At 47.8% G+C, this 26,064-nt stretch overlaps 1 protein-coding gene across 2 annotated transcripts in view; it reads right to left on the bottom strand.

The window, feature by feature from the left end:
• CCDC28A (coiled-coil domain containing 28A) overlaps positions 1-25,455 on the bottom strand; it is a 70,383-nt gene extending 44,928 nt beyond the window's left edge. The window contains exons 1-3 of one of the 2 annotated variants that reach the window (XM_063917438.1): positions 25,104-25,455; positions 24,014-24,204; positions 6,739-6,899 (exon numbers count right to left, since the gene is read on the bottom strand). In XM_063917438.1, the coding sequence (XP_063773508.1) occupies positions 6,739-6,899; positions 24,014-24,168 (316 nt within the window). In that variant the 5' untranslated portion in view covers positions 24,169-24,204; positions 25,104-25,455. The remainder of the gene's footprint in view (positions 1-6,738; positions 6,900-24,013; positions 24,205-25,103) is intronic. The other variant, XM_063917437.1, reaches the window with a different exon arrangement.
• Between the last annotated feature and the right edge of the window lie 609 nt (positions 25,456-26,064).

Genomic DNA, 26,064 nt, shown 5'->3' with positions numbered 1-26,064 from the left:
ATTTTACTTACCGATAAATCTATTTCTCGGAGTCCGTAGTGGATGCTGGGGTTCCTGAAAGGACCATGGGGAATAGCGGCTCCGCAGGAGACAGGGCACAAAAAGTAAAGCTTTTTCCGATCAGGTGGTGTGCACTGGCTCCTCCCCCTATGACCCTCCTCCAGACTCCAGTTAGGTACTGTGCCCGGACGAGCGTACACAATAAGGGAGGATTTTGAATCCCGGGTAAGACTCATACCAGCCACACCAATCACACCGTACAACTTGTGATCTAAACCCAGTTAACAGTATGATAACAGCGGAGCCTCTGAAAGATGGCTTCCTTCAACAATAACCCGAATTAGTTAACAATAACTATGTACAATTTATGCAGATAATCCGCACTTGGGATGGGCGCCCAGCATCCACTACGGACTCCGAGAAATAGATTTATCGGTAAGTAAAATCTTATTTTCTCTATCGTCCTAGTGGATGCTGGGGTTCCTGAAAGGACCATGGGGATTATACCAAAGCTCCCAAACGGGCGGGAGAGTGCGGATGACTCTGCAGCACCGAATGAGAGAACTCCAGGTCCTCCTTAGCCAGAGTATCAAATTTGTAAAATTTTACAAACGTGTTCTCCCCTGACCACGTAGCTGCTCGGCAAAGTTGTAATGCCGAGACCCCTCGGGCAGCCGCCCAAGATGAGCCCACCTTCCTTGTGGAGTGGGCCTTTACAGATTTAGGCTGTGGCAGGCCTGCCACAGAATGTGCAAGTTGGATTGTGCTACAGATCCAACGAGCAATCGTCTGCTTAGACGCCGGAGCACCCATCTTGTTGGGTGCATACAATATAAACAACGAGTCAGATTTTCTGACTCCAGCTGTCCTTGCAATATATATTTTTAATGCTCTGACAACGTCCAGTAACTTGGAGTCCTCCAAGTCACTTGTAGCCGCAGGGACTACAATAGGCTGGTTCAGATGAAATGCTGACACCACCTTAGGGAGAAAATGCGGACGAGTCCGCAGTTCTGCCCTGTCCGAATGGAAAATCAGATATGGGCTTTTGTAAGATAAAGCTGCCAATTCTGACACTCTCCTGGCAGAAGCCAGGGCTATAAGCATGGTCACTTTCCATGTGAGATATTTCAAATCCACCTTTTTTAGTGGTTCAAACCAATGAGATTTTAGGAAATCCAAAACCACATTGAGATCCCACGGTGCCACTGGAGGCACCACAGGAGGCTGTATATGCAGCACTCCCTTAACAAAGGTCTGGACTTCAGGGACTGAAGCCAATTCTTTTTGAAAGAAAATCGACAGGGCCGAAATTTGAACCTTAATAGATCCCAATTTGAGACCCATTGACAATCCTGATTGCAGGAAATGTAGGAATCGACCCAGTTGAAATTCCTCCGTCGGAGCACTCCGATCTTCGCACCACGCAACATATTTTCGCCAAATTCGGTGATAATGTTGCACGGTTACTTCCTTCCTTGCTTTAATCAAAGTAGGAATGACTTCTTCCGGCATGCCTCTTTCCTTTAGGATCCGGCGTTCAACCGCCATGCCGTCAAACGCAGCCGCGGTAAGTCTTGAAACAGACAGGGACCCTGCTGAAGCAAGTCCCTCCTTAGAGGTAGAGGCCACGGATCTTCCGTGATCATCTCTTGAAGTTCCGGGTACCAAGTCCTCCTTGGCCAATCCGGAACCACTAGTATCGTTCTTACGCCTCTTTGCCGTATAATTCTCAATACTTTTGGTATGAGAGGCAGAGGAGGAAACACATACACCGACTGGTACACCCAAGGCGTTACCAGCGCGTCCACAGCTATTGCCTGCGGATCTCTTGACCTGGCGCAATACCTGTCCAGTTTTTTGTTGAGGCGAGACGCCATCATGTCCACCATTGGTCTTTCCCAACGGGTTACCAGCATGTGGAAGACTTCTGGATGAAGTCCCCACTCTCCCGGGTGAAGATCGTGTCTGCTGAGGAAGTCTGCTTCCCAGTTGTCCACTCCCGGGATGAACACTGCTGACAGTGCTATCACATGATTCTCTGCCCAGCGAAGAATCCTTGCAGCTTCTGCCATTGCCCTCCTGCTTCTTGTGCCGCCCTGTCTGTTCACATGGGCGACTGCCGTGATGTTGTCCGACTGGATCAATACCGGTTTTCCCTGAAGCAGAGGTTCTGCCTGGTTTAGAGCATTGTATATTGCTCTTAGTTCCAGAATGTTTATGTGAAGAGACGTTTCCAGGCTCGTCCATACTCCCTGGAAGTTTCTTCCTTGTGTGACTGCTCCCCAGCCTCTCAGGCTGGCGTCCGTGGTCACCAGGATCCAATCCTGTATGCCGAATCTGCGGCCCTCCAATAGATGAGCACTCTGCAACCACCACAGAAGAGACACCCTTGTCCTTGGAGACAGGGTTATCCGTAGGTGCATCTGAAGATGCGACCCTGACCATTTGTCCAACAGATCCCTTTGGAAAATTCTTGCGTGGAATCTGCCGAATGGAATCGCTTCGTAAGAAGCCACCATTTTTCCCAGGACTCTTGTGCATTGATGTACAGACACCTTTCCTGGTTTTAGGAGGTTCCTGACAAGCTCGGATAACTCCTTGGCTTTTTCCTCCGGGAGAAAAACCTTTTTCTGAACCGTGTCCAGAATCATCCCTAGGAACAGCAGACGAGTTGTCGGCATTAACTGGGATTTTGGAATATTCAGAATCCACCCGTGCTGTTTTAGCACTTCTTGAGACAGTGCTAATCCCATCTCTAGCTGTTCTCTGGACCTCGCCCTTATTAGGAGATCGTCCAAGTATGGGATAATTAATACGCCTTTTCTTCGAAGAAGAATCATCATCTCGGCCATTACCTTTGTAAAGATCCGAGGTGCCGTGGACAATCCGAACGGCAGCGTCTGAAACTGATAGTGACAGTTTTGTACAACGAACCTGAGGTACCCCTGGTGTGAGGGGTAAATTGGAACGTGGAGATACGCATCCTTGATGTCCAAGGATACCATAAAGTCCCCCTCTTCCAGGTTCGCTATCACTGCTCTGAGTGACTCCATTTTGAACTTGAACTTCTTTATGTACAGGTTCAAGGACTTCAGATTTAGAATAGGCCTTACCGAGCCATCCGGCTTCGGTACCACAAAAAGAGTGGAATAATACCCCTTCCCTTGTTGCAGAAGAGGTACCTTGACTATCACCTGCTGAGAGTACAGCTTGTGAATGGCTTCCAACACCGTCTCCCTTTCGGAGGGGGACGTTGGTAAAGCAGACCTCAGGAAACGGCGAGGTGGATCTGTCTCTAATTCCAACCTGTATCCCTGAGATATTATCTGCAGGATCCAGGGATCTACTTGCGAGTGAGCCCACTGCGCGCTGTAATTTTTGAGACGACCGCCCACCGTCCCCGAGTCCGCTTGAGAAGCCCCAGCGTCATGCTGAGGCTTTTGTAGAAGCCGGGGAGGGCTTCTGATCCTGGGAAGGAGCTGCGTGTTGCTGTCTCTTCCCTCGACCTTTGCCTCGTGGCAAATATGAATAGCCCTTTGCTCTCTTATTTTTAAAGGAACGAAAGGGCTGCGGTTGAAAAGTCGGTGCCTTTTTCTGTTGGGGAGTGACTTGAGGTAGAAAGGTGGATTTCCCGGCTGTAGCCGTGGCCACCAAATCTGATAGACCGACTCCAAATAACTCCTCCCCCTTATACGGCAAAACTTCCATATGCCGTTTTGAATCCGCATCGCCTGTCCACTGTCGCGTCCATAAAGCTCTTCTGGCCGAAATGGACATAGCACTTACCCGTGATGCCAGTGTGCATATATCCCTCTGTGCATCACGCATATAAAGAAATGCATCCTTTATTTGTTCTAACGACAGTAAAATATTGTCCCTGTCCAGGGTATCAATATTTTCAATCAGGGATTCTGACCAAACTACCCCCGCACTGCCCATCCAGGCAGTTGCTACAGCTGGTCGTAGTAGAACACCTGCATGTGTGTATATACTTTTTTGGATATTTTCCATCCTCCTATCTGATGGATCTTTAAGTGCGGCCGTCTCAGGAGAGGGTAACGCCACTTGTTTAGATAAGCGTGTTAGCGCCTTGTCCACCCTAGGAGGTGTTTCCCAGCGCTCCCTAACCTCTGGCGGGAAAGGGTATAATGCCAATAATTTCTTTGAAATTATCAGCTTTTTATCAGGGGCAACCCACGCTTCATTACACACGTCATTTAGTTCTTCTGATTCAGGAAAAACTATAGGTAGTTTTTTCATACCCCACATAATACCCTGTTTAGTGGTACCTGTAGTATCAGCTAAATGTAACGCCTCCTTCATTGCCAAAATCATATAACGTGTGGCCCTACTGGAAAATACGGTTGATTCGTCACCGTCACCACTGGAGTCATCGCCTGTGTCTGGGTCTGTGTCGACCGACTGAGGCAAAGGGCGTTTCACAGCCCCTGACGGTGTTTGAGTCGCCTGGACAGGCACTAATTGATTGTCCGGCCGTCTCATGTCGTCAAACGACTGCTTTAGCGTGTTGACACTATCCCGTAGTTCCATAAATAAAGGCATCCATTCTGGTGTCGACCCCCTAGGAGGTGACATCCCCATATTTGGCAATTGCTCCGCCTCCACACCAATATCGTCCTCATACATGTCGACACACACGTACCGACACACAGCAGACACACAGGGAATGCTCCTAATGAAGACAGGACCCACTAGCCCTTTGGGGAGACAGAGGGAGAGTTTGCCAGCACACACCAAAAGCGCTATATATATATATCAGGGATAGCCTTATAATAAGTGCTCCCCTATAGCTGCTTTGTTATATAAAAATATCGCCATAAATTTGCCCCCCCTCTCTGTTTTACCCTGTTTCTGTAGTGCAGTGCAGGGGAGAGACCTGGGAGCCGTCCTGACCAGCGGAGCTGTGAGAGGAAATGGCGCCGTGTGCTGAGGAGATAGGCCCCGCCCCTTTTCCGGCGGGCTCGTCTCCCGCTATTTTGAGAAATCAGGCAGGGGTTAAATATCTCCATATAGCCTCTAGGGCTATATGTGAGGTATTTTTAGCCTTTATAGGTACTCATTTTGCCTCCCAGGGCGCCCCCCTCCCAGCGCCCTGCACCCTCAGTGACTGCCGTGTGAAGTGTGCTGAGAGGAAAATGGCGCACAGCTGCAGTGCTGTGCGCTACCTTTAGAAGACTGCAGGAGTCTTCAGCCGCCGATTCTGGACCTCTTCTGTCTTCAGCATCTGCAAGGGGGCCGGCGGCGCGGCTCCGGTGACCATCCAGGCTGTACCTGTGATCGTCCCTCTGGAGCTAGTGTCCAGTAGCCAAGCAGCAAATCCACTCTGCACGCAGGTGAGTTCACTACTTCTCCCCTAAGTCCCTCGTTGCAGTGATCCTGTTGCCAGCAGGACTCACTGTAAAGTAAAAAACCTAAGCTAAACTTTCTCTAAGCAGCTCTTTAGGAGAGCCACCTAGATTGCACCCTTCTCGTTCGGGCACAAAATCTAACTGGAGTCTGGAGGAGGGTCATAGGGGGAGGAGCCAGTGCACACCACCTGATCTGGTAAAAGCTTTACTTTTTTGTGCCCTGTCTCCTGCGGAGCCGCTATTCCCCATGGTCCTTTCAGGAACCCCAGCATCCACTTAGGACGATAGAGAAATATATATATATATATATATATATAAATAAACACACACACAAATAGATACATAATTAAAACAATGCACGGTCTGAGACCGGATGTATATATCAGAATACTCGTACAATATATTCTGGCACAGGTACACTTGTCCTTAACTAACTTTGTCTTAATAACGACATGTAGAATACTTAAGTGTTTGTAAGACCACGGCGCTGATACACAGGCGGGTTTACAAAGGAGACCTTGCCCTGCAGTCCCAGACACCAGTCGCAGCTATTCCAGAAAATTGCGCCCAACGTCTCAGTCAGGGAATAAGGGAGTGTGTGAGGCAGCTCCAGGGCAGGTACACCACTAATAGATGGTGCCCTGGGCCGGGGGAGGGGCTACAGGTCAAGCGCCTTCTCCCCTATGCTGGACTTCACCACCTGGTACTATGGAGCTTTTTTAAAAGTGAATTATTAATATATCCGACCTGTACTCCTCTGCCCTGGTGGATATAGTGGGGTCCCTGCCCAGTTACAGTGTCCACACCAGTGTCGCAGTCCGTCTCCGAAACTGCGACCGGAGCGCGATTTAATGGCTGGTCCAGCCTGGCGGACCCTCTTACCTCCTCCCTTCAGTCGCAGCCACGCGAACCAGGAGAGCGTCTGCGACCATGTGCCCAGAGCCGGAGCGGCTCCGCTGGAAGTACCCGGGAACAGCGCCAGTGGGAGTATGCGACACCGCTAGGGAGGTGACCGAGCCGCAGCACCGAATGTCACCCTGACATGTAAGTGCTGCGGCCATTGAAGTCTTCTAAAAGCTCTTTCAGGGCTGCCCAGTGCAGCCCCCCTGTGAAGTGACCTGCTTCTGCAGGCACCAACTCGAAACTGAGCTCACAGTGCCTGGAGGTGGGGTTATAGAGGAGGACCACAATGCATCCTGGGACAGTCTAAAGCTTTAGCCTGTTGGTGCCTGGATCAAGATCCATCTCTACACCCTGATGTTTTCCCTGTGGAAACCAAATGTACCCCGCTGCAGGAAGGGGCATTACTAAAAAACAAAACAAAAAAACATTGCAGGATTATATACAGAAATAAAAATATTTTTACCAAAAGCTTGGAGTTTGCCTGAGTGGAAGTCATTGAGAAGACTCAAAAGACCTTTCTCCATCTCCTGCACATCAGACACATCTGTAAGGAAAGAGTGCTGAATAGGGGCTGAGGAAGCACCTTTGCCTTCTCCCTGAGATTTAGATTTTTCTTTGATCGCTCTTCAAGGAAAGAAGACACAGAAAATTATGATCATTATACATTCAGCAATTTGCACAATGGCCCTCATTCCGAGTTGATCGCTCGCTAGCTGCTTTTAGCAGCCGTGCAAACGCATAGACGCTGCCCACGGGGGAGTGTATTTTCGCTTTGCAAGTGTGCGATCGCATGTGCAGCCGAGCTCTGCAAAAACATTTTGTGCAGTTTCAGAGTAGGTCTGAACTTACTCAGCCCTTGCGATCACTTCAGTCTTTTTGGTGCCGGAACAGACGTCACACACCCGCCCTCCAAACGCCCGGACACGCCTGCGTTTTCCCTACCACTCCCAGAAAACGGTCTACGCTGTGCGTATGGATTCTTTGTTAAATCAATGCTCAGCAATGATCGCATTGTATCCGTACGACGCGCTTGCGCATTGTGGTGCGTACGCATGCCCAGTAAAGACCTGATCGCAACGCAGCGAAAATCGGCAGCGTGCGATCAACTTGGAATGACCCCCAATGTCTGATCCGCTTGCACTTACTAAAAACAAGTAATACTACTCCATATTTTATTTATTATTCCCTTTTATTTTTTAATCATTTATTACAAATATGCAAACAAAATGACGGTGAACTAGGGTTAAACAGGTATTATTTACACAGTCTGATAATTTAAAACATCCACAACTCAGGGAACATTTAAAAAAAAGTTTGCTACAGTAAAAAAAAAAAAGTTTAGTGTATATATACCTATATACACATAGTAATGTATTATTATATTAGTATTAATTTTACATTTTACCTACAGTCCTGCAAGAAGAGCAACCAGCAGGAGGGGGTGGGTGATCCCATAACTCCCTGCTGACTGGGAGATAGGAGCTGATTGGCTGGTGCGTTATCACCTTGCACTTATCACTGCTTTGTCATTGATCACTTCTCCTGGCTTAAAATACATCTGCCCAAGGGTGAGGTGGAGCTTCCTACAGCCGTAGGTGGCGGATCGCCCTTCTGTACCCAGGTCTGCAGGAGACAGCTGGGGGGAGGTTGCCACGACAACCCAGCAGCCAGCTAGGCGATTACCTTCCAACAGCCGCCATAGGCATCTCTGACACTGTCGCATTAGATACGACTGTGTCAGGGACAGCCCAACTTGGCATGATCACATCTGATGCGACCACGCCAGACAACTGATTAAATAAGCAGTGTGACCGTAAACAAAAACAGAGAGTATGAAGATGCAGAAGTAATAGAAACCTCCTCCGATTCTCCAAAACATAGTGAAACAAACACAGAAGGTGATCAAAAGGCAGAAAAAAATGTCAATGAACGTCCTACTTGCTGCACAGTAACACAGTGGGGGAGATTCAATTGTTTGAAAAGTCAGTTAGGGATCTGTTTTTTCCTATCTAATAGACAGGAAAAAACAGACACCCAACCGACTTTTCAAACATTTGAATTCCCCCCATTATGTTGTATCAGGGCTATTGCGGGGACAGCATTCTGCAGTTGTGGATAACAGCAAGCAGTGATCATGAGAAGCTGAAGGTGCGTCTGAAGACTCATCTAGAGAAGTTATTATACTTGTTGCATTGACATATACTTTCAGCAGAAACCTTTCCCTTTTTCCAGTAACACACACAAAAAACGACAATATATTTACTAAATGTATGGTCTCCTGGAAATCCATTGTATTTTTATTAAGTGCTAACTCTGCTGAATGCAGCCAGTAACATTGAACTTGATCCCGAAGTAAAGGGGACAAATGCCTGCCAGAATGTTTGTCTATAAACCTCTTTATGGAATTTGTTGGGCATTTAGCTCCATTTCTGACAGAACGTTACATGCTTTAAAATAAAACAAATATTTGTCTTAAAGTGCAAGTAGACATTTGGCAACTAATATTTAATAATACAAGATAACCTCCGGTGCCGACTTCAGTATATATAAGTGTGACTCTGCATAAACTCCTTTTAATGTGGGTAAATAGTACCTTGTAGGACTACAGCTGTGTCTGTCTCATGGAAAACCTCCTTTACTAACTGTACATGAGCGCTGCATACAAGACAAGGATAACTGTCCACTACGGTAGTTTAGGGTGTGACAAATGTATTTTATATTAAATGCTACAGTATATAAAATACCTTAACTATTGTAGTGGACAATTCTCCTTCTCTTGTGTGTAAAGAAGGAGGTTGTCCATGACAAAGTTGACAAATTTGTTATTATGTTTATACTGATTTGTTATTACATATCTTTCTCAATTCTTTGATTACATGCATTATTTTAATTAGTAAAATGCAGTCCTTTGGAAGGTTAGACGGATGCCCATGTGGCCCATTACTAGACAAGAGAAATTTTTTTTTTTTAATTATTCAAAATGAGAATTTAAAAAGTCAGAGATGATACGTTTTGGGAAGGTCATAGCGAAGACTTTGAACATCCTTTGGTGTCAGGACCTGATTCAGAGGTGGCCTAGAATGCAGTAGTGGCTGCTTTTGTCACAGCCGTTACTATTTACTTGCTGCAGCCGGTGTGCTGTTTACTGTCATTTCCGCTGGCTGCGGCTCTAATCCTCTGTGATGCACAAACAGTCGCACCAACTAGCAGACACCTGTCGCACCATCAGAATTTACAGCAACCCTAGTTGCTGAGAATATCCAACTTTACAAGGCCGTCTGTGCCAGTGGAACGGCGACTTCCAAAACAGACCCAGACACTGGCGCTCACCAACAAAAGATACCCCACAGTCACACATCATAACTGTATATCTCTCCATGCATTTCCAATCTACATCCACTACTGGTAACCATCAGGGGCAGCCCCAGAGGTGGGGCTGTGGCTCAGTTCAAAATTCAAATAGGGGAGCCACACCAACTGCCAGTGAGTCAGTTTGAATGGCAGTTGGTGACAGTTGGTGTGGCTCCCCTATTTGAAATTTGAACTGACCTGCAGCCCCTCCTCTGGAGACGCAACTGGTAACCATTGTTAAGCATGCACCTCAACCGCATGTGTAGATATAAACATTGAGTGCTGGCGTCAGATGGTATAAATGTGCCCACCTCTGAATCAGGACCTCCGTGCAATCCATTGTGCAGAAGTCTTGAAGCATGAAAGTGGAGTCACACTGCCTAAATCAGGCCTTCCCCATAAGTACATTTACTGGACAAGTGGTGCACTTACCAGGGAAGCTGCTGCAAGTACAGCTGCAGCACTGAATGAGCAATACAGTACATGGCAGTTGCTGCAATGTTACATAATGCTCCTTTGAAAATAAACTAAAACATTTCACGAAGAGGGCGTTCATGGGAAGGCCAAACAGGAGTACAGATGAAAGAACACATACCCTGCCTACAGGGAATTTACAGTAGCCCATTAGAAGATGCATCAGAGATGTGGCAAAGTCCTGTGGTCTGAAAAAACTAAAAAGGAAACTTTTATGCCTGAATACAGTATAGCAACACTGGTGACTTTTGGCGGTAGGAATATTATATTACTGATAAAGACTGGAAGATGGAATGCACATACTGCAATACTAATAAATCCTGCACAATCACTGAAAGTCTACCAGCTCAAACTGGGGACATTGAACAATGATGATGAAAGGATATAAAATACATAGCAAAAGTGACAATGCAGAGGTCTAAAAGGAATAAAACAGACCTTGTGTGGTCCATCTCAAAGAAAATCTGTTGTAGGGCCTAAAACTTGCTGTCCTTCATGACTTTCCAACTAGCCTTACCCAGCTACTGTAATTCTGCAAGACTCAATGGGCAAATATTGCTCCATCTTGCTGTTCAGACGTATCCAAGCAGACTTCTAGCTGTAATAGCTATATACATACACTATTTGCCAGTTCACATATATTCTTTATGTGTAGTACATTTAACATGTAGTGATTATTAAAATTTTAAGTGGAATACTACACCATATGGTTTACTTCTGTTTATGTCGCATGAGCTGTTGTCTGACGGCGTTGGGTATGCTTGACCGGCGGTCAGTATACAGACGCCAGGATCCCGGCTGCCAAAATGCCGTCAGGGGGGCAAGCGCAACTAAGCCCCTTGCGGGCTCGGTGCGCTCGCCACAGGTTCTATTCCCACTCTATAACTAATACCATTTGGTATGCATTTAATTACACCTTTATTTGATTCATCACATTTCTATATACATACTTTGCTATCAGGTCTACTTTTACTTTTTTTTTTTTTTTTAACATATTTTAATTAACCTGACAACAAGTGTCCTATGGATCGCTGATTTGCATAATCTGCAAGGAGCGTAAAAGTATTTTTTTTCTCACAGCGGTTTAAGATAAGCACCAACATTACTATGCTCTGTCACTATTACATATAAATCTTCTTCCTGGGTCCTTCTCTGCTGGATAACTTCAGGTTGTAATAGCAGTTAGCTAGTATGGTGGATCATGGTGAAATAAAAATACTTGGGCCGGATGTAATGGATTCAGAGTTCGCCTGACGTGCGGGATGTTGGCCAATGGGCCATGACTCCATTACATCCAGCCCATGATGTTATTTCAGTTCTCTTCATTCATTTTTTTTCAAGGCTAATAACTTTCTTTTTTGAAGGGAGACCCTGTAGATAAATATGTGACTCAAAACATAGACATCTGCGAAGAAGGGTAAAGCCTCTGCATCTGGCATCTCTCTCCAGCGCCACAGGTTTGAGTCATACAAAGAGTTGTTGCAAGTGGCATTACAATATACATAACTATCATATGAGCTTTCTGTCTTATATAAAATAAGCTGGCCACACAGTGACTTAGACAGTCATATCAAGTAACTTGCCAAATACGGCAACATGTGCAAGTACAAAATAAAGCCAGATGCCCAATAATAATGTAATCAAAACTTGGTAAAAATGGTTGGCATGTGGCCACTATTGGTCTGTTTGAGAGATCATCTAACAACTGCACTAACAGGTTCCATTTGCCTTTCTGCCCTAGTTCAATAAATAAGATTTTAAACCTACCGGTAAATCTTTTCTCCTAGTCCATAGAGGATGCTGGGGATTCCGTAAGGACCATGGGGTATAGACGGGCTCCGCAGGAGACATGGGCGCTATAAAGACTTTAGAATGGGTGTGCACTGGCTCCTCCCTCTATGCCCCTCCTCCAGACCTCAGTTAGAGAAACTGTGCCCAGAGGAGACGGACAGTACGAGGAAAGTATTTTTGTTAATCCAAGGGCAAGATTCATACCAGCACACACCATCCACACCGTATAACATGGAATATACAAACCAGTTAACAGTATGAAACAAAACAGCATCAGCCCGAGACTGATCAAAACTGTAACATAACCCTTATGTAAGCAAAAACTATATATAAGTCTTGCAGAATTTAGTCCGCACAGGGACGGGCGCCCAGCATCCTCTACGGATTAGGAGAAAAAGATTTACTGGTAGGTTTAAAATCTTATTTTCTCTTACGTCCTAGAGGATGCTGGGGATTCCGTAAGGACCATGGGGATTATACCAAAGCTCCAGACCGGGCGGGAGAGTGCGGGTGACTCTGCAGCACCGATTGAGCAAACATGAGGTCCTCCTCAGTCAAGGTATCAAACTTGTAGAATTTAGCAAAAGTGTTTGAACCCGACCAAGTAGCCGCTCGGCAAAGTTGCAATGCCGAGACACCTCGGGCAGCCGCCCAAGAAGAGCCCACCTTCCTAGTGGAATGGGCCTTTACCGAATTTGGTACCAGCAATCCAGCCGTAGAATGAGCTTGCTGAATCGTGTTACAGATCCAGCGGGCAATAGTCTGCTTAGAAGCAGGGGCGCCAACCTTGTTGGCTGCATACAGGACAAACAGTGCCTCTGTTTTCCTAATGCGAGCCGTCCTGGCTACATAAACTTTTAAGGCCCTGACTACATCAAGAGACTTGGAATCCTCCAAGTCCCCCGTAGCCACAGGCACCACAATAGGTTGGTTCATATGAAACGATGAAGCCACCTTAGGTAGAAATTGAGGACGAGTCCTCAACTCTGCTCTATCCACATGGAAAATCAGATAGGGGCTTTTGTGAAACAAAGCCGCCAATTCGGACCCCCGCCTCGCAGATGCCAAGGCTAACAACATGACCACTTTCCAAGTGAGAAATTTCAACTCCACTGTTTGAAGAGGTTCAAACCAGTGTGACTTAAGGAACTGTAACACCACATTAAGGTCCCATGGTGCCACTGGGGGCACAAAAGGAGGCTGGATGTGCAGCACTCCCTTTACAAAAGTCTGGACTTCTGGGAGAGAAGCCAATTCCCTCTGAAAGAATATAGATAGGGCCGAAATCTGTACCTTAATGGAGCCTAACTTCAGGCCCATATCCACTCCTGTCTGTAAAAAGTGGAGAAAACGGCCCAGGTGAAAATCTTCCGTAGGAGCAGTCTTGGCTTCACACCAAGAAACATACTTCCTCCAGATACGGTGATAATGTTTTGCCGTCACCTCCTTCCTAGCCCTTATCAGAGTAGGGATGACTTCTTCCGGAATACCTTTTCCAGCTAGGATTCGGTGTTCAACCGCCATGCCATCAAACGTAACCACGGTAAGTCTTGGAACACGCAGGGCCTCTGCTGCAACAGGTCCTCCCTGAGAGGAAGAGGCCATGGATCTTCTGTGAGCATCTCCTGAAGATCTGAATACCAGGCCCTTCAAGGCCAATCTGGAACAATGAGTATTGTCTGCACTCTTTTTCTTCTTATGATTCTCAATATTTTGGAGATGAGAGGAAGAGGAGGGAATACATAGACCGACTGAAACACCCATGGTGTCACCAGGGCGTCTACCGCTACTCCCTGAGGGTCCCTTGACCTGGCACAATACCTCCGAAGCTTCTTGTTGAGGCGTGACGCCATCATGTCTATTTGAGGAAGTCCCCAAAGACTTGTTATCTCTGCAAAAACTTCTTGATGAAGTCCCCACTCTCCTGGATGGAGATCGTGTCTGCTGAGGAAGTCTGCTTCCCAGTTGTCCAATCCGGAATGAAGACTGCTGACAGAGCGCTTACGCGATTTTCCACCCAGCGCAGAATCCATGTGGCTTCCGGCATTGTCACTCTGCTCTTTGTCCCGCCTTGGTGGTTTACATGAGTCACGGCTGTGACATTGTCTGATTGAATCAGAACCGGTAGTTCACGAAGAAGATTCTCCGCTTGTCGTAGGCCGTTGTATATGGCCCTTAATTCCAGTATGTTGATGTGCAGACAAGCCTCCTGGCTTGACCATGTTCCCTGAAAATTTCTTCCTTGTGTGACTGCTCCCCATCCTCGGAGGCTATCGTCCGTGGTCACCAGAACCCAGTCTTGAATGCCGAACCTGCGACCCTCTAGAAGATGAGCACTCTGCAGCCACCACAGGAGAGACACCCTGGCCCTGGGGGACAGGCTTATTTTCTGATGAATTTGAAGATGGGACCCGGACCACTTGTCCAGAAGGTCCCACTGAAATGTCCTCGCATGAAACCTGCCGAAGGGGATGGCCTCATAGGTTTCCACCATTTTTCCCAGTACTCGAGTGCATTGATGGACTGACACTCTTTTCGGTTTTAACAGGTCTCTGACCATGTTCTGGAGTTCCTGGGCTTTTTCCAACGGGAGAAAAACCCTCTTTTGTTCCGTGTCCAGAATCATGCCTAAGAAAGATAGCCGAGTCGTTGGAACCAACTGCGACTTTGGTAGATTTAGAATCCAGCCATGGTGCTGCAGCACTCTCAGGGAGAGCGACACGCTTTTCAGCAACTGATCTCTCGATCTCGCTTTTATCAGGAGATCATCCAAGTACGGGATAATTGTGACTCCCTGCCGACGCAGGAGCACCATCATTTCCGCCATTAGCTTGGTGAAAATCCTCGGGGCCGTGGAAAGCCCAAACGGCAACGTCTGAAACTGGTAATGACAGTCCTGTACAGCGAATCTCAGGTACGCCTGATGAGGGGGATATATGGGGACATGAAGGTATGCATCCTTTATGTCTAGTGACACCATAAAATCCCCCCCCCCCCTTCCAGGCTGGAGATAATTGTCCGGAGCGATTCCATCTTGAATTGAACTTTTTCAAGTACAGGTTTAGGGATTTTAAATTTTGAATGGGTCTGACCGAGCCATCCGGTTTCGGGACCACAAATAGGGTTGAATAGTACCCCTTCCCCTGTTGAACTAGGGGAACCACTTGTTGTTGACACAGTTTTTGGATTGCAGCTAAAACTCTCTCTCTTTCTGGGGAAGAAGCTGGTAAAGCCGATTTGAAAAACCGGCGAGGAGACACGTCTTTGAATTCCAGCTTGTAGCCTTGGGATAGAATTTCCATTGCCCAAGGATCCACGTCTGACTGAACCCAGACGTGGCTGAAGAGTCGAAGACGTGCCCCCACCGGCGCGGACTCCCTCAGAGGAGCCCCAGCGTCATGCGGTGGATTTAGTAGAAGCCGGGGAGGACTTCTGCTCCTGGGAACTAGCCGTAGCAGGCATTCTTTTCCCTCTGGCGAGGAAGGAAGAGCCCCAACCTCTTCTAGACTTATGCGACCGAAAGGACTGCATCTGATATTGTGGTGTTTTCTTTCGCTGTGGGGGAACATAAGGTAAAAAAGTCGATTTACCCGTGGTAGCTGTGGAAACCAGGTCCGCGAGACCTTCCCCAAATAAAACTTCACCCTTGTAAGGCAAAACTTCCATATGCCTCTTTGAATCGGCATCACCCGTCCATTGGCGAGTCCACAGGGCTCGCCTAGCAGAAATCGCCATGGCGTTGGCTCTCGAAGCCAGCAGCCCAACGTCTCTCTGAGCGTCTCTCATATATAAGACTGCGTCTCTAATGTGAGCTAAGGTCAATAAAATGGTATCCCTATCTAGGGTATCAATGTCAGCTGACAAGGTATCCACCCAAGCTGCTACAGCGCTACAAACCCAAGCCGACGCTATTGCCGGTCTGAGCAAGGCACTCGTATGTGTATAAATTAATTTTAAGGTAGTCTCCTGCCTGCGATCAGCAGGATCCTTGAGGGCTGCCGTGTCTGGGGATGGTAGCGCCACCTTTTTGGACAAGCGCGTTAAAGCCTTGTCCACCTTGGGTGAGGATTCCCACCGTAACCTGTCCTGTGCCGGGAAAGGATACGCCATAAGAATTCTCTTGGGAATCTGCAGTTTCTTGTCTGGAGTTTCCCAAGCTTTTTCAAATAACTCATTCAGCTCATAAGATGGGGGAGAAGTTACCTCAGGTTTTTTTTCCTTAAACATGCATACCCTCGTGTCAGGGACAGAGGGGTCATCTGTGATATGCAAAACATCTTTTATTGCAATAATCATATAATGAATACTTTTGGCCACCCTTGGGTGTAACCTCGCATCATCGTAGTCGACACTGGAGTCAGAATCCGTGTCGGTATCAGTGTCTGCTACTTGGGACAGTGGACGTTTCTGAGACCCAGAAGGGCCCTGTGACACAGTCAAAGCCATGGATTGACTCCCTGTTTTATCCCTGGACTCTGCTTTGTCCAATCTCTTATGTAATAAAGACACATTTGCATTTAAAACATTCCACATATCCAACCAATCAGGTGTCGGCGTTGCCGACGGAGACACCACAATCATCTGCTCCACCTCCTCCCTAGATGAGCCTTCCGCTTCAGACATGCCGACACACGCGTACCGACACCCCCACACACTCAGGGATATATCTACATGGAGACAGTTCCCCAATAAGGCCCTTTGGAGAGACAGAGAGAGAGTATGCCAGCACACACCCAGCGCCACCAGACACTGGAATAAAATCCCAGCTAGTACAGCACTTTTATAGAAATATATATACAATTACACTCACTACGCCAATTAATGTGCCTCTCCCCCTCTGTTTTGCCCTCTGTAACCGTGTTCAGCAGGGGAGAGTCCAGTGAGCCAGCTTCTCTGCAGTGTGCTGTGGAGAAAATGGCGCTGGTTAGTGCTGGAGGATCAAGCCCCGCCCCCTCAGCGGCGAGCTTCGGTCCCGCTCAAATTATTTATACTGGCGTTTTTTTTTTTAATATACCGCCTCCGCAGTATATAATCCAAATGCCAGTGTCCCTTGAGGTTTATATTGCTGCCCAGGGCGCCCCCCCTGCGCCCTTACAGTGCCCGCTGTGTGTGTATGTGTGGGAGCAATGGCGTTACCTCAGTGAAGATCTGATGTTTTCTGCCGCCTTTGAAGTCTTCTTTTCTTCTCAATACTCACCCGGCTTCTATCTTCTGGCTCTGTGAGGAGGATGGCGGCGCGGCTCCAGGACGAACAGCGAGGGTGAGACCTGCGTTCCGACCCTCTGGAGCTAATGGGGTCCAGTAGCCTAAGAAGCCGAGCCTATCATTTAAGTAGGTCTTCTTCTCTCCCCTCAGTCCCACGATGCAGGGAGCCTGTTGCCAGCAGTGCTCCCTGAAAATAAAAAACCTAACAAAAAGTATTTTTCAGAGAAACTCAGTAGAGCTCCCCTGTAGTGCACCCAGTCTCCTCTGGGCACAGGATCTAACTGAGGTCTGGAGGAGGGGCATAGAGGGAGGAGCCAGTGCACACCCATTCTAAAGTCTTTAGAGTGCCCATGTCTCCTGCAGAGCCTGTCTATACCCCATGGGCCTTACGGAATCCCCAGCATCCTCTAGGACGTAAGAGAAATAAACTTTCTGTGAAATAATAAGAATTTACTTACCGATAATTCTATTTCTCGGAGTCCGTAGTGGATGCTGGGGTTCCTGAAAGGACCATGGGGAATAGCGGCTCCGCAGGAGACAGGGCACAAAAAGTAAAGCTTTAGGATCAGGTGGTGTGCACTGGCTCCTCCCCCTATGACCCTCCTCCAAGCCTCAGTTAGGTACTGTGCCCGGACGAGCGTACACAATAAGGAAGGATTTATGAATCCCGGGTAAGACTCATACCAGCCACACCAAACACACTGTACAACCTGTGATCTGAACCCAGTTAACAGTATGATAACAGCGGAGCCTCTGAAAAGATGGCTCACAACAATAATAACCCGATTTTTGTAACTATGTACAAGTAATGCAGATAATCCGCACTTGGGATGGGCGCCCAGCATCCACTACGGACTCCGAGAAATAGAATTATCGGTAAGTAAATTCTTATTTTCTCTATCGTCCTAGTGGATGCTGGGGTTCCTGAAAGGACCATGGGGATTATACCAAAGCTCCCAAACGGGCGGGAGAGTGCGGATGACTCTGCAGCACCGAATGAGAGAACTCCAGGTCCTCCTTAGCCAGGGTATCAAATTTGTAGGATTTTACAAACGTGTTTGCCCCTGACTAAATAGCCGCTCGGCAAAGTTGTAAAGCCGAGACCCCTCGGGCAGCCGCCCAAGATGAGCCCACCTTCCTTGTGGAATGGGCATTTACATATTTTGGCTGTGGCAGGCCTGCCACAGAATGTGCAAGCTGAATTGTATTACACATCCAACTAGCAAAAGTCTGCTTAAAAGCAAGAGCACCCAGTTTGTTGGGTGCATACAGGATAACAGCAAGTCAGTTTTCCTGACTCCAGCCGTCCTGGAACCTATATTTTCAGGGCCCTGACCACATCTAGCAACTTGGAGTCCTCCAAGTCCCTAGTAGGCGCAAGACACCACAATAAGCTGGTTCAGGTGAAACACTGACACCACCTTAGGGAGAGAACTGGGGACGAGTCCGCAGCTCTGCCCTGTCCGAATGGACAAACAGATATGGGCTTTTTTGAGAAAAAAAACACCAATTTGACACTCGCCTGGTCCAGGCCAGGTCCAAGAGCATGTTCACTTTTCATGTGAGATGCTTCAAATCCACAGATTTGACTGGTTTTAAACCAATGTGTTTTGAGGAATCCCAGAACTACGTTGAGATCCCACAGTGCCACTGGAGGCACAAAAGGGGGTTGTATATGCAATACTCCCTTGACAAATTTCTGGACTTCAGGAACTGAAGCCAATTCTTTCTGGAAGAAAAATCGACAGGGCCGAAATTTGAACCTTAATGGACCCCAATTTGAGGCCCATAGACACTCCTGTTTGCAAGAAATGCAGGAATCGACCGAGTTGAAATTTCTTCGTGGGGCCTTCCTGGCCTCACACCACGCAACATATTTTCGCCACATGTGGTGATAATGTTGTGCGGTCACCTCCTTTCTGGCTTTGACCAGGGTAGGAATGACCTCTTCCTGAATGCCTTTTCCCTTAGGATCCGGCGTTCCACCGCCATGCCGTCAAACGCAGCTGCGGTAAGTCTTGGAACAGACATGGTACTTGCTGAAACAAGTCCCTTCTTAGCGGCAGAGGCCATAAGTCCTCTGTGAGCATCTCTTGAAGTTCCGGGTACCAAGTCCTTCTTGGCCAATCCGGAGCCATGAGTATAGTTCTTACTCCTCTACGTCTTATAATTCTCAGTACCTTAGGTATGAAAAGCAGAGGATGGAACACATACACCGACTGGTACACCCACGGTGTTACCAGAACGTCCACAGCTATTGCCTGAGGGTCTCTTAACCTGGCGCAATACCTGTCCCGTTTTTTGTTCAGACGGGACGCCATCATGTCCACCTTTGGTAATTCCCAACGGTTTACAATTATGTGGAAAACTTCCCCATGAAGTTCCCACTCTGCCGGGTGGAGGTCGTGCCTACTGAGGAAGTCTGCTTCCCAGTTTCCATTCCCGGAATGAAACACTGCTGACAGTGCTATCACATGATTTTCCGCCCAGCGAAAAGTCCTTGCAGTTTTTGCCACTGCCCTCCTGCTTCTTGTGCCGCCCTGTCTATTTACGTGGGCGACTGCCGTGAAGTTTTATCCCACTGGATCAATACCGGCTGACCTTGAAGCAGAGGTCTTGCTAAGCTTAGAGCATTATAAATTTACCCTTAGCTATATTTATGTGGAGAAAAATCTCCAGACTTGATCACACTCCCTGGAAATTTTTTCCTTGTGTGACTGCTCCCCAGCCTCTCGGGCTGGCCTCCGTGGTCACCAACATCCAAAACTGAATGCCGAATCTGCGGCCCTCTAGAAGATGAGCACTCTGTAACCACCACAGGAGAGACACCCTTGTCCTTGGATATAGGGTTATCCGCTGATGCATCTGAAGATGCGATCCGGACCATTTGTCCAGCAGATCCCACTGAAAAGTTCTTGCATGAAATCTGCCGACTGGAATTGCTTCGAAGGAAGTCACCATTTTTTTTTACCATGGCCCTTGTGCAATGATGCACTGATTTTAGGAGGTTCCTGACTAGCTCGGATAACTCCCTGGCTTTCTCTTCCGGGAGAAACACCTTTTTCTGGACTGTGTCCAGAATCATCCCTAAGCACAGGAGACTTGTTGTCGGGATCAGCTGCGATTTTGGAATATTTAGAATCCACCCCTGCTGTTGTAACAGTATCCGAGATAGTGCTACTCCGACCTCCAACTGTTCCCTGGACTTTGCCCTTATCAGGAGATCGTCCAAGTAAGGGATAATTAAGACGCCTTTTCTTCGAAGAAGAACCATCATTTCGGCCATTACCTTGGTAAAGACCCGGGGTGCCGTAGACAATCCAAACGGCAGCGTCTGAAACTGATAGTGACAGTTCTGTACCACGAACCTGAGGTACCCTTAGTGATAAGGGCAAATTTGGGACATGGAGGTAAGCATCCCTGATGTCTCGGGACACCAGATAGTCCCCTTCTTCCCGGTTCGTTATCACTGCTCTGAGTGACTCCATCTTGATTTGAACCTTTGTAAGTGTTCAAATTTTTTTAGATTTAGAATAGGTCTCACCTAGCCTTCTGGCTTCAGTACCACAATATAGTGTGGAATAATACCCCCTTTTCTTGTTGTAGGAGGGGTAATTTAATTATCACCTGCTGGGAATACAGCTCGTGAATTTTTTCCCATACTGCCTCCTTGTCGGAGGGAGACCTTGGTAAAGCAGACTTCAGGAGCCTGCGCAGGGGAAACGTCTCGACATTCCAAACTGTACCCCTGGGATACTACTTGTAGGATCCAGGGGTCCTGTACGGTCTCAGCGTCATGCTGAGAGCTTGTCAGAAGCGGTGGAACGCTTCTGTTCCTGGGAATGGGCTGCCTGCTGCAGTCTTCTTCCCCTTCCTCTATCCCTGGGCAGATATGACTCTTATAGGGACGAAAGGACTGAAGCTGAAAAGACGGTGTCTTTTTCTGCAGAGATGTGACTTAGGGTAAAAACTGTGGATTTTCCAGCAGTTGCCGTGGCCACCAGGTCCGATGGACCGACCCCAAATAACTCCTCTTCCTTTATACGGCAATACACCTTTGTGCCGTTTGGAATCTGCATCACCTGACCACTGTCGTGTCCATAAACATCTTCTGGCAGATATGGACATCGCACTTACTCTTGATGCCAGAGTGCAAATATCCCTCTGTGCATCTCGCATATATAGAAATACATCCTTTAAATGCTCTATAGTCAATAAAATACTGTCCCTGTCAAGGGTATCAATATTTTTAGTCAGGGAATCCGACCAAGCCACCCCAGCTCTGCACATCCAGGCTGAGGCGATCGCTGGTCGCAGTATAACACCAGTATGTGTGTATATACTTTTTATGATATTTTTCCAGCCTCCTGTCAGCTGGCTCCTTGAGGACGGCCCTATCTATAGACGGTACCGCCACTTGTTCTGATAAGCGTGTGAGCGCCTTATCCACCCTAAGGGGTGTTTCCCAACGCGCCCTAACTTCTGGCGGGAAAGGGTATACCGCCCATATTTTCTATCGGGGGGAACCCACGCATCATCACACACTTCATTTAATTTATCTGATTCAGGAAAAACTACGGTAGTTTTTTCACATCCCACATAATACCCTCTTTTGTGGTACTTGTAGTATCAGAAAAATGTAACACCTCCTTCATTGCCCTTAACGTGTGGCCCTAATAAGGAATACGTTTGTTTATTCACCGTCGACACTGGATTCAGTGTCCCTGTCTGTGTCTGTGTCGACCGACTAAAGTAAACGGGCGTTTTAAAACCCCTGACGGTGTTTTTGAGACGTCTGGACCGGTACTAATTGTTTGTCGGCCGTCTCATGTCGTCAACCGACCTTGGCGCGTGTTGACATTATCACGTAATTCCCTAAATAAGCCATCCATTCCGGTGTCGACTCCCTAGAGAGTGACATCACCATTACAGGCAATTGCTCCGCCTCCTCACCAACATCGTCCTCATACATGTCGACACACACGTACCGACACACAGCACACACACAGGGAATGCTCTGATAGAGGACAGGACCTACTAGCCCTTTGGAGAGACAGAGGGAGAGTTTGCCAGCACACACCAAAAACGCTATAATTATATAGGGACAACCTTATATAAGTGTTTTCCCTTATAGCATCTTTTTTATATATTTCTAACGCCAAATTAGTGCCCCCCCTCTCTGTTTTAACCCTGTTTCTGTAGTGCAGTGCAGGGGAGAGCCTGGGAGCCTTCCCTCCAGCCTTTCTGTGAGGGAAAATGGCGCTGTGTGCTGAGGAGATAGGCCCCGCCCCTTTTTCGGCGGCCTCGTCTCCCGCTCTTAACGGATTCTGGCAGGGGTTAAATATCTCCATATAGCCCCCGGAGGCTATATGTGAGGTATTTTTAGCCAAAAAAGGTTTTCATTTGCCTCCCAGGGCGCCCCCCTCCCAGCGCCCTGCACCCTCAGTGACTGCCGTGTGAAGTGTGCTGAGAGGAAAATGGCGCACAGCTGCAGTGCTGTGCGCTACCTTAAGAAGACTGAGGAGTCTTCTGCCGCCGATTCTGGACCTCTTCTCGTTTCAGCATCTGCAAGGGGGCCGGCGGCGAGGCTCCGGTGACCATCCAGGCTGTACCTGTGATCGTCCCTCTGGAGCTAATGTCCAGTAGCCAAGAAGCCAATCCATCCTGCACGCAGGTGAGTTCACTTCTTCTCCCCTAAGTCCCTCGTTGCAGTGATCCTGTTGCCAGCAGGACTCACTGTAAAATAAAAAACCTAAGCTAAACTTTTCTAAGCAGCTCTTTAGGAGAGCCACCTAGATTGCACCCTTCTCGGCCGGGCACAAAAATCTAACTGAGGCTTGGAGGAGGATCATAGGGGGAGGAGCCAGTGCACACCACCTGATCCTAAAGCTTTACTTTTTGTGCCCTGTCTCCTGCGGAGCCGCTATTCCCCATGGTCCTTTCAGGAACCCCAGCATCCACTAGGACGATAGAGAAAGGGCATTCTGGAGAGTGAACTATATAGGGGTATATTCAATAACTGTCGGAAGCTGCCGTCTTGTCGGAAAGATGGCAGTTTCCGACAGTTTTAGGTCGGAAGTGGTTCCGACCTATTCATTACGGCCCCATTTATTACGACAAGTCGGGAAACCCGACTTGTCGGAATGCACGCTGATCGGAGACAGGTTTTAGCCCTGTTTCCGACAATCTTAATCCGACTTTAAAAAAAAGTCAGATTGAGATGAGCGAGTTGAGAGCAGGAGACGGGGGAGCAGCGGGGAGAGCAGGGACCCAGCGGAAGCGTTTACCCGACTGGACGCTGCCGTGAGCCTCCGCCGCTGCAGCCGCTCCCCCGTCCGCTCCGTCTCCTCCGCTGCATGTCGGAATGGACCCGACTCTTATTGAATATACCCCATTGTGGCAAAGTGACCACACATTACCATCCTGACTTGTGGGAGTCTGTATCAAAAGATCTGTGCAATTGTAAGTTGTGCGTATGGGGAAAGGGAAGCCTGCTGCCGATGGATCTCTTGCCATCTAGCATAGGATTGGTTCAAATGCAGTTACTAATGATGCCTGTTGTGGTGGCTGACAAAGATCAATGAGCGGCACTGATTTCAGCTTGCACACACCACACAGTAGCATAAAATAGTAAAAGAGGCTTCCACGGTTGCCTGTAACTACAGCCACCTGGCCTGCAATGCAGAATCAGCCCCAATGTGTGCAACAGGTCATAATAAACAAATGGCCTATAGATCCTTTCCATCCATTCCCAATCTATTATGCTCCCGTTCTCCATATGGACCACTGGTCTTAACAGATTCCCTGTTTATACTGTGAACGGAGTGCAGGTACAACACACCTTGGGCCCGTGTGTACATATTAGGAATCGGACTGGAGCGTTTCTATATGCACAGAGCTACAGTATGTAAGGTCACCTTTTCAGCTTTGGTTTCTGCACAGCGGGCTGTGGCACAGCATTGGAAAAGCCAGCACTTTTGCTGAGTGGGACAGAGTTTTTCTTGGAATTCACCAGTGGAGGATGACTAGTAGAGGACTTGGGACTCCTCCTTTTCATCTTCCTCTCATCCATTGAGGAAGAGCTTTATTTGCTCCCAGTTTTTGCAACCTAGAATAAAAAATACATCAATACTACTTTTGTTGTATACAAATACACGTACAAAAAGTCTGTGTTCAAAGGGGTTGATTCTAAATTAAAGTGTTGAGAATTAAGATATCAGTATTCCTGCTGAAGCACACAAAGGCAATTTGTGTAATTGTTACTTATACCCCTTTAAGATCAAAATCCTGGATGCAACCCGGGATTTTACACATGGTACAGTCTCTCTTCTGCTGGCGATGGAGAGTACAATCTCTCAGCGCTGGGAAATCTGTCAACCCGGCAATAACCTGGGTGTAACACCCCTTTCAGACCGCCTGAGGTGGGTCGCACCCAGGAGCCTGACACGGGAGCTCCCAGGGTGCAACCCGCCACCATCAGTGGTGACGCAGGGAGGGCTGCGCTTGGAGATCACATGATCTCCAAGCGCCACCTATCCACACAGTGAGAACGGGAAACCGGTCGCATCGATACGGCTCTCGTTCACACCGCACGGCGAGCCAGGTTGAACACGAGTTCAACACGGCTCGCTACCAGGGTTGAAATACCGGGTTGCTCGACCTGGTATATTTCTATCAGTAGCACAGGAACACGGGTTATGCACACTCATGTGCCAATAACTCAAAGCTGGTGGTCTGAAAGGGGTATAAACTGCACTCAGCCGCAGCGTGCCCCAATCTAAAGCAGTCTCTATCCTCTATCCTACCGTATGTTTGGCAGATAACACACTATAAATAAGGCTGTGTAACATTCTTGTTAAAGCCACACTGAGGTTTGAGCTGCACACTAATAACTATAGGAATGCAGCAGTCCGGTACATAGCCACTTACAGGAAGACTGCAGGGAAACGCACTTATAAATCCGCATCTTCCCGCACCACAGCGGTGACAGGTGAGTGAAACATTTACCTGCACTTCTACACCAGGTGTGCACAGAATGTGATCTGACCTGCATGGGTGATGTGCTCCCCGCGTCGTTTTCGTCGGGAGGTGTGCGGCCAGATATACTCCCCTGCCACCCAGCAGCACTGTGACTGTGACTGTGGGGTGGCCGATAGTCGCGCTGTGCTGACGTTTCACACAGGAACATCACACGGAGACGTCACTGGCCGCGGCCCAGAGCCGGGCGGTGTCAGGCCGGGAGCTGAGCGGAGATCTCATACCGCCGCCGGCCAGTGTAAGGACGGGTGCGGTAGCCGCCGCTGTCTGGTGTGCGTGTAGGGGTGAGAGTGGGCTGCTGCTTGCTGTGCGCAGTGGCCACGTATATCTTACTGGTCTGGCCACGTGCAGCCAGCAAGTGTGCATTATCAGAGTAGTTCTAAAAATCTATTTGTGTCCTCACAGCAAATGTGCAGTATCCAGTTACAGAATATCTATGTGTGCAATATCTGGCCTATTCAAAATATTGTATAAATGTACAAAGGGGAAAGGAAGACACTTCTGCTCGGGCACGCGTAATTCAATGGTTTAAATAAAACTATTAAACTTTTTTCTTTATTTCTTTTTCATCATTAAATATGTCTAGTAGTAACCATCAGATTTGACCATATGAAATTGTGTCTCTTTTTTATTGAATGTATGTTTTGTGGTTTTTATATAAATTTTGTGTATCCCTTTTGCAAAAGTATGGAATATGGGGGTAATTCAGACCGGATCGCTGCTGTGCATTTTCGCACAGCTGGCGATCAGGTCCAAACTGCGTATGCACCACAATGCGCAGGCGCATTGCATGGGTAAAAAGTGGATCGCCGCTCAGCGATGGGTTTGTGCGAAGCATCCATTTGCATGGGCGATCGCAAGGAGATTGACAGGAAGAATTCGTTTGTGGGTGGCAACTGACCATTTTCTGGGAGTGTTTGGAAAAACATAG

The sequence above is a fragment of the Pseudophryne corroboree genome, chromosome 4 (assembly GCF_028390025.1).
Source record: "Pseudophryne corroboree isolate aPseCor3 chromosome 4, aPseCor3.hap2, whole genome shotgun sequence".
Classification (NCBI taxonomy): Eukaryota; Metazoa; Chordata; class Amphibia; order Anura; family Myobatrachidae; genus Pseudophryne; species Pseudophryne corroboree.
This window is presented reverse-complemented; position numbering and strand designations above follow the sequence as displayed.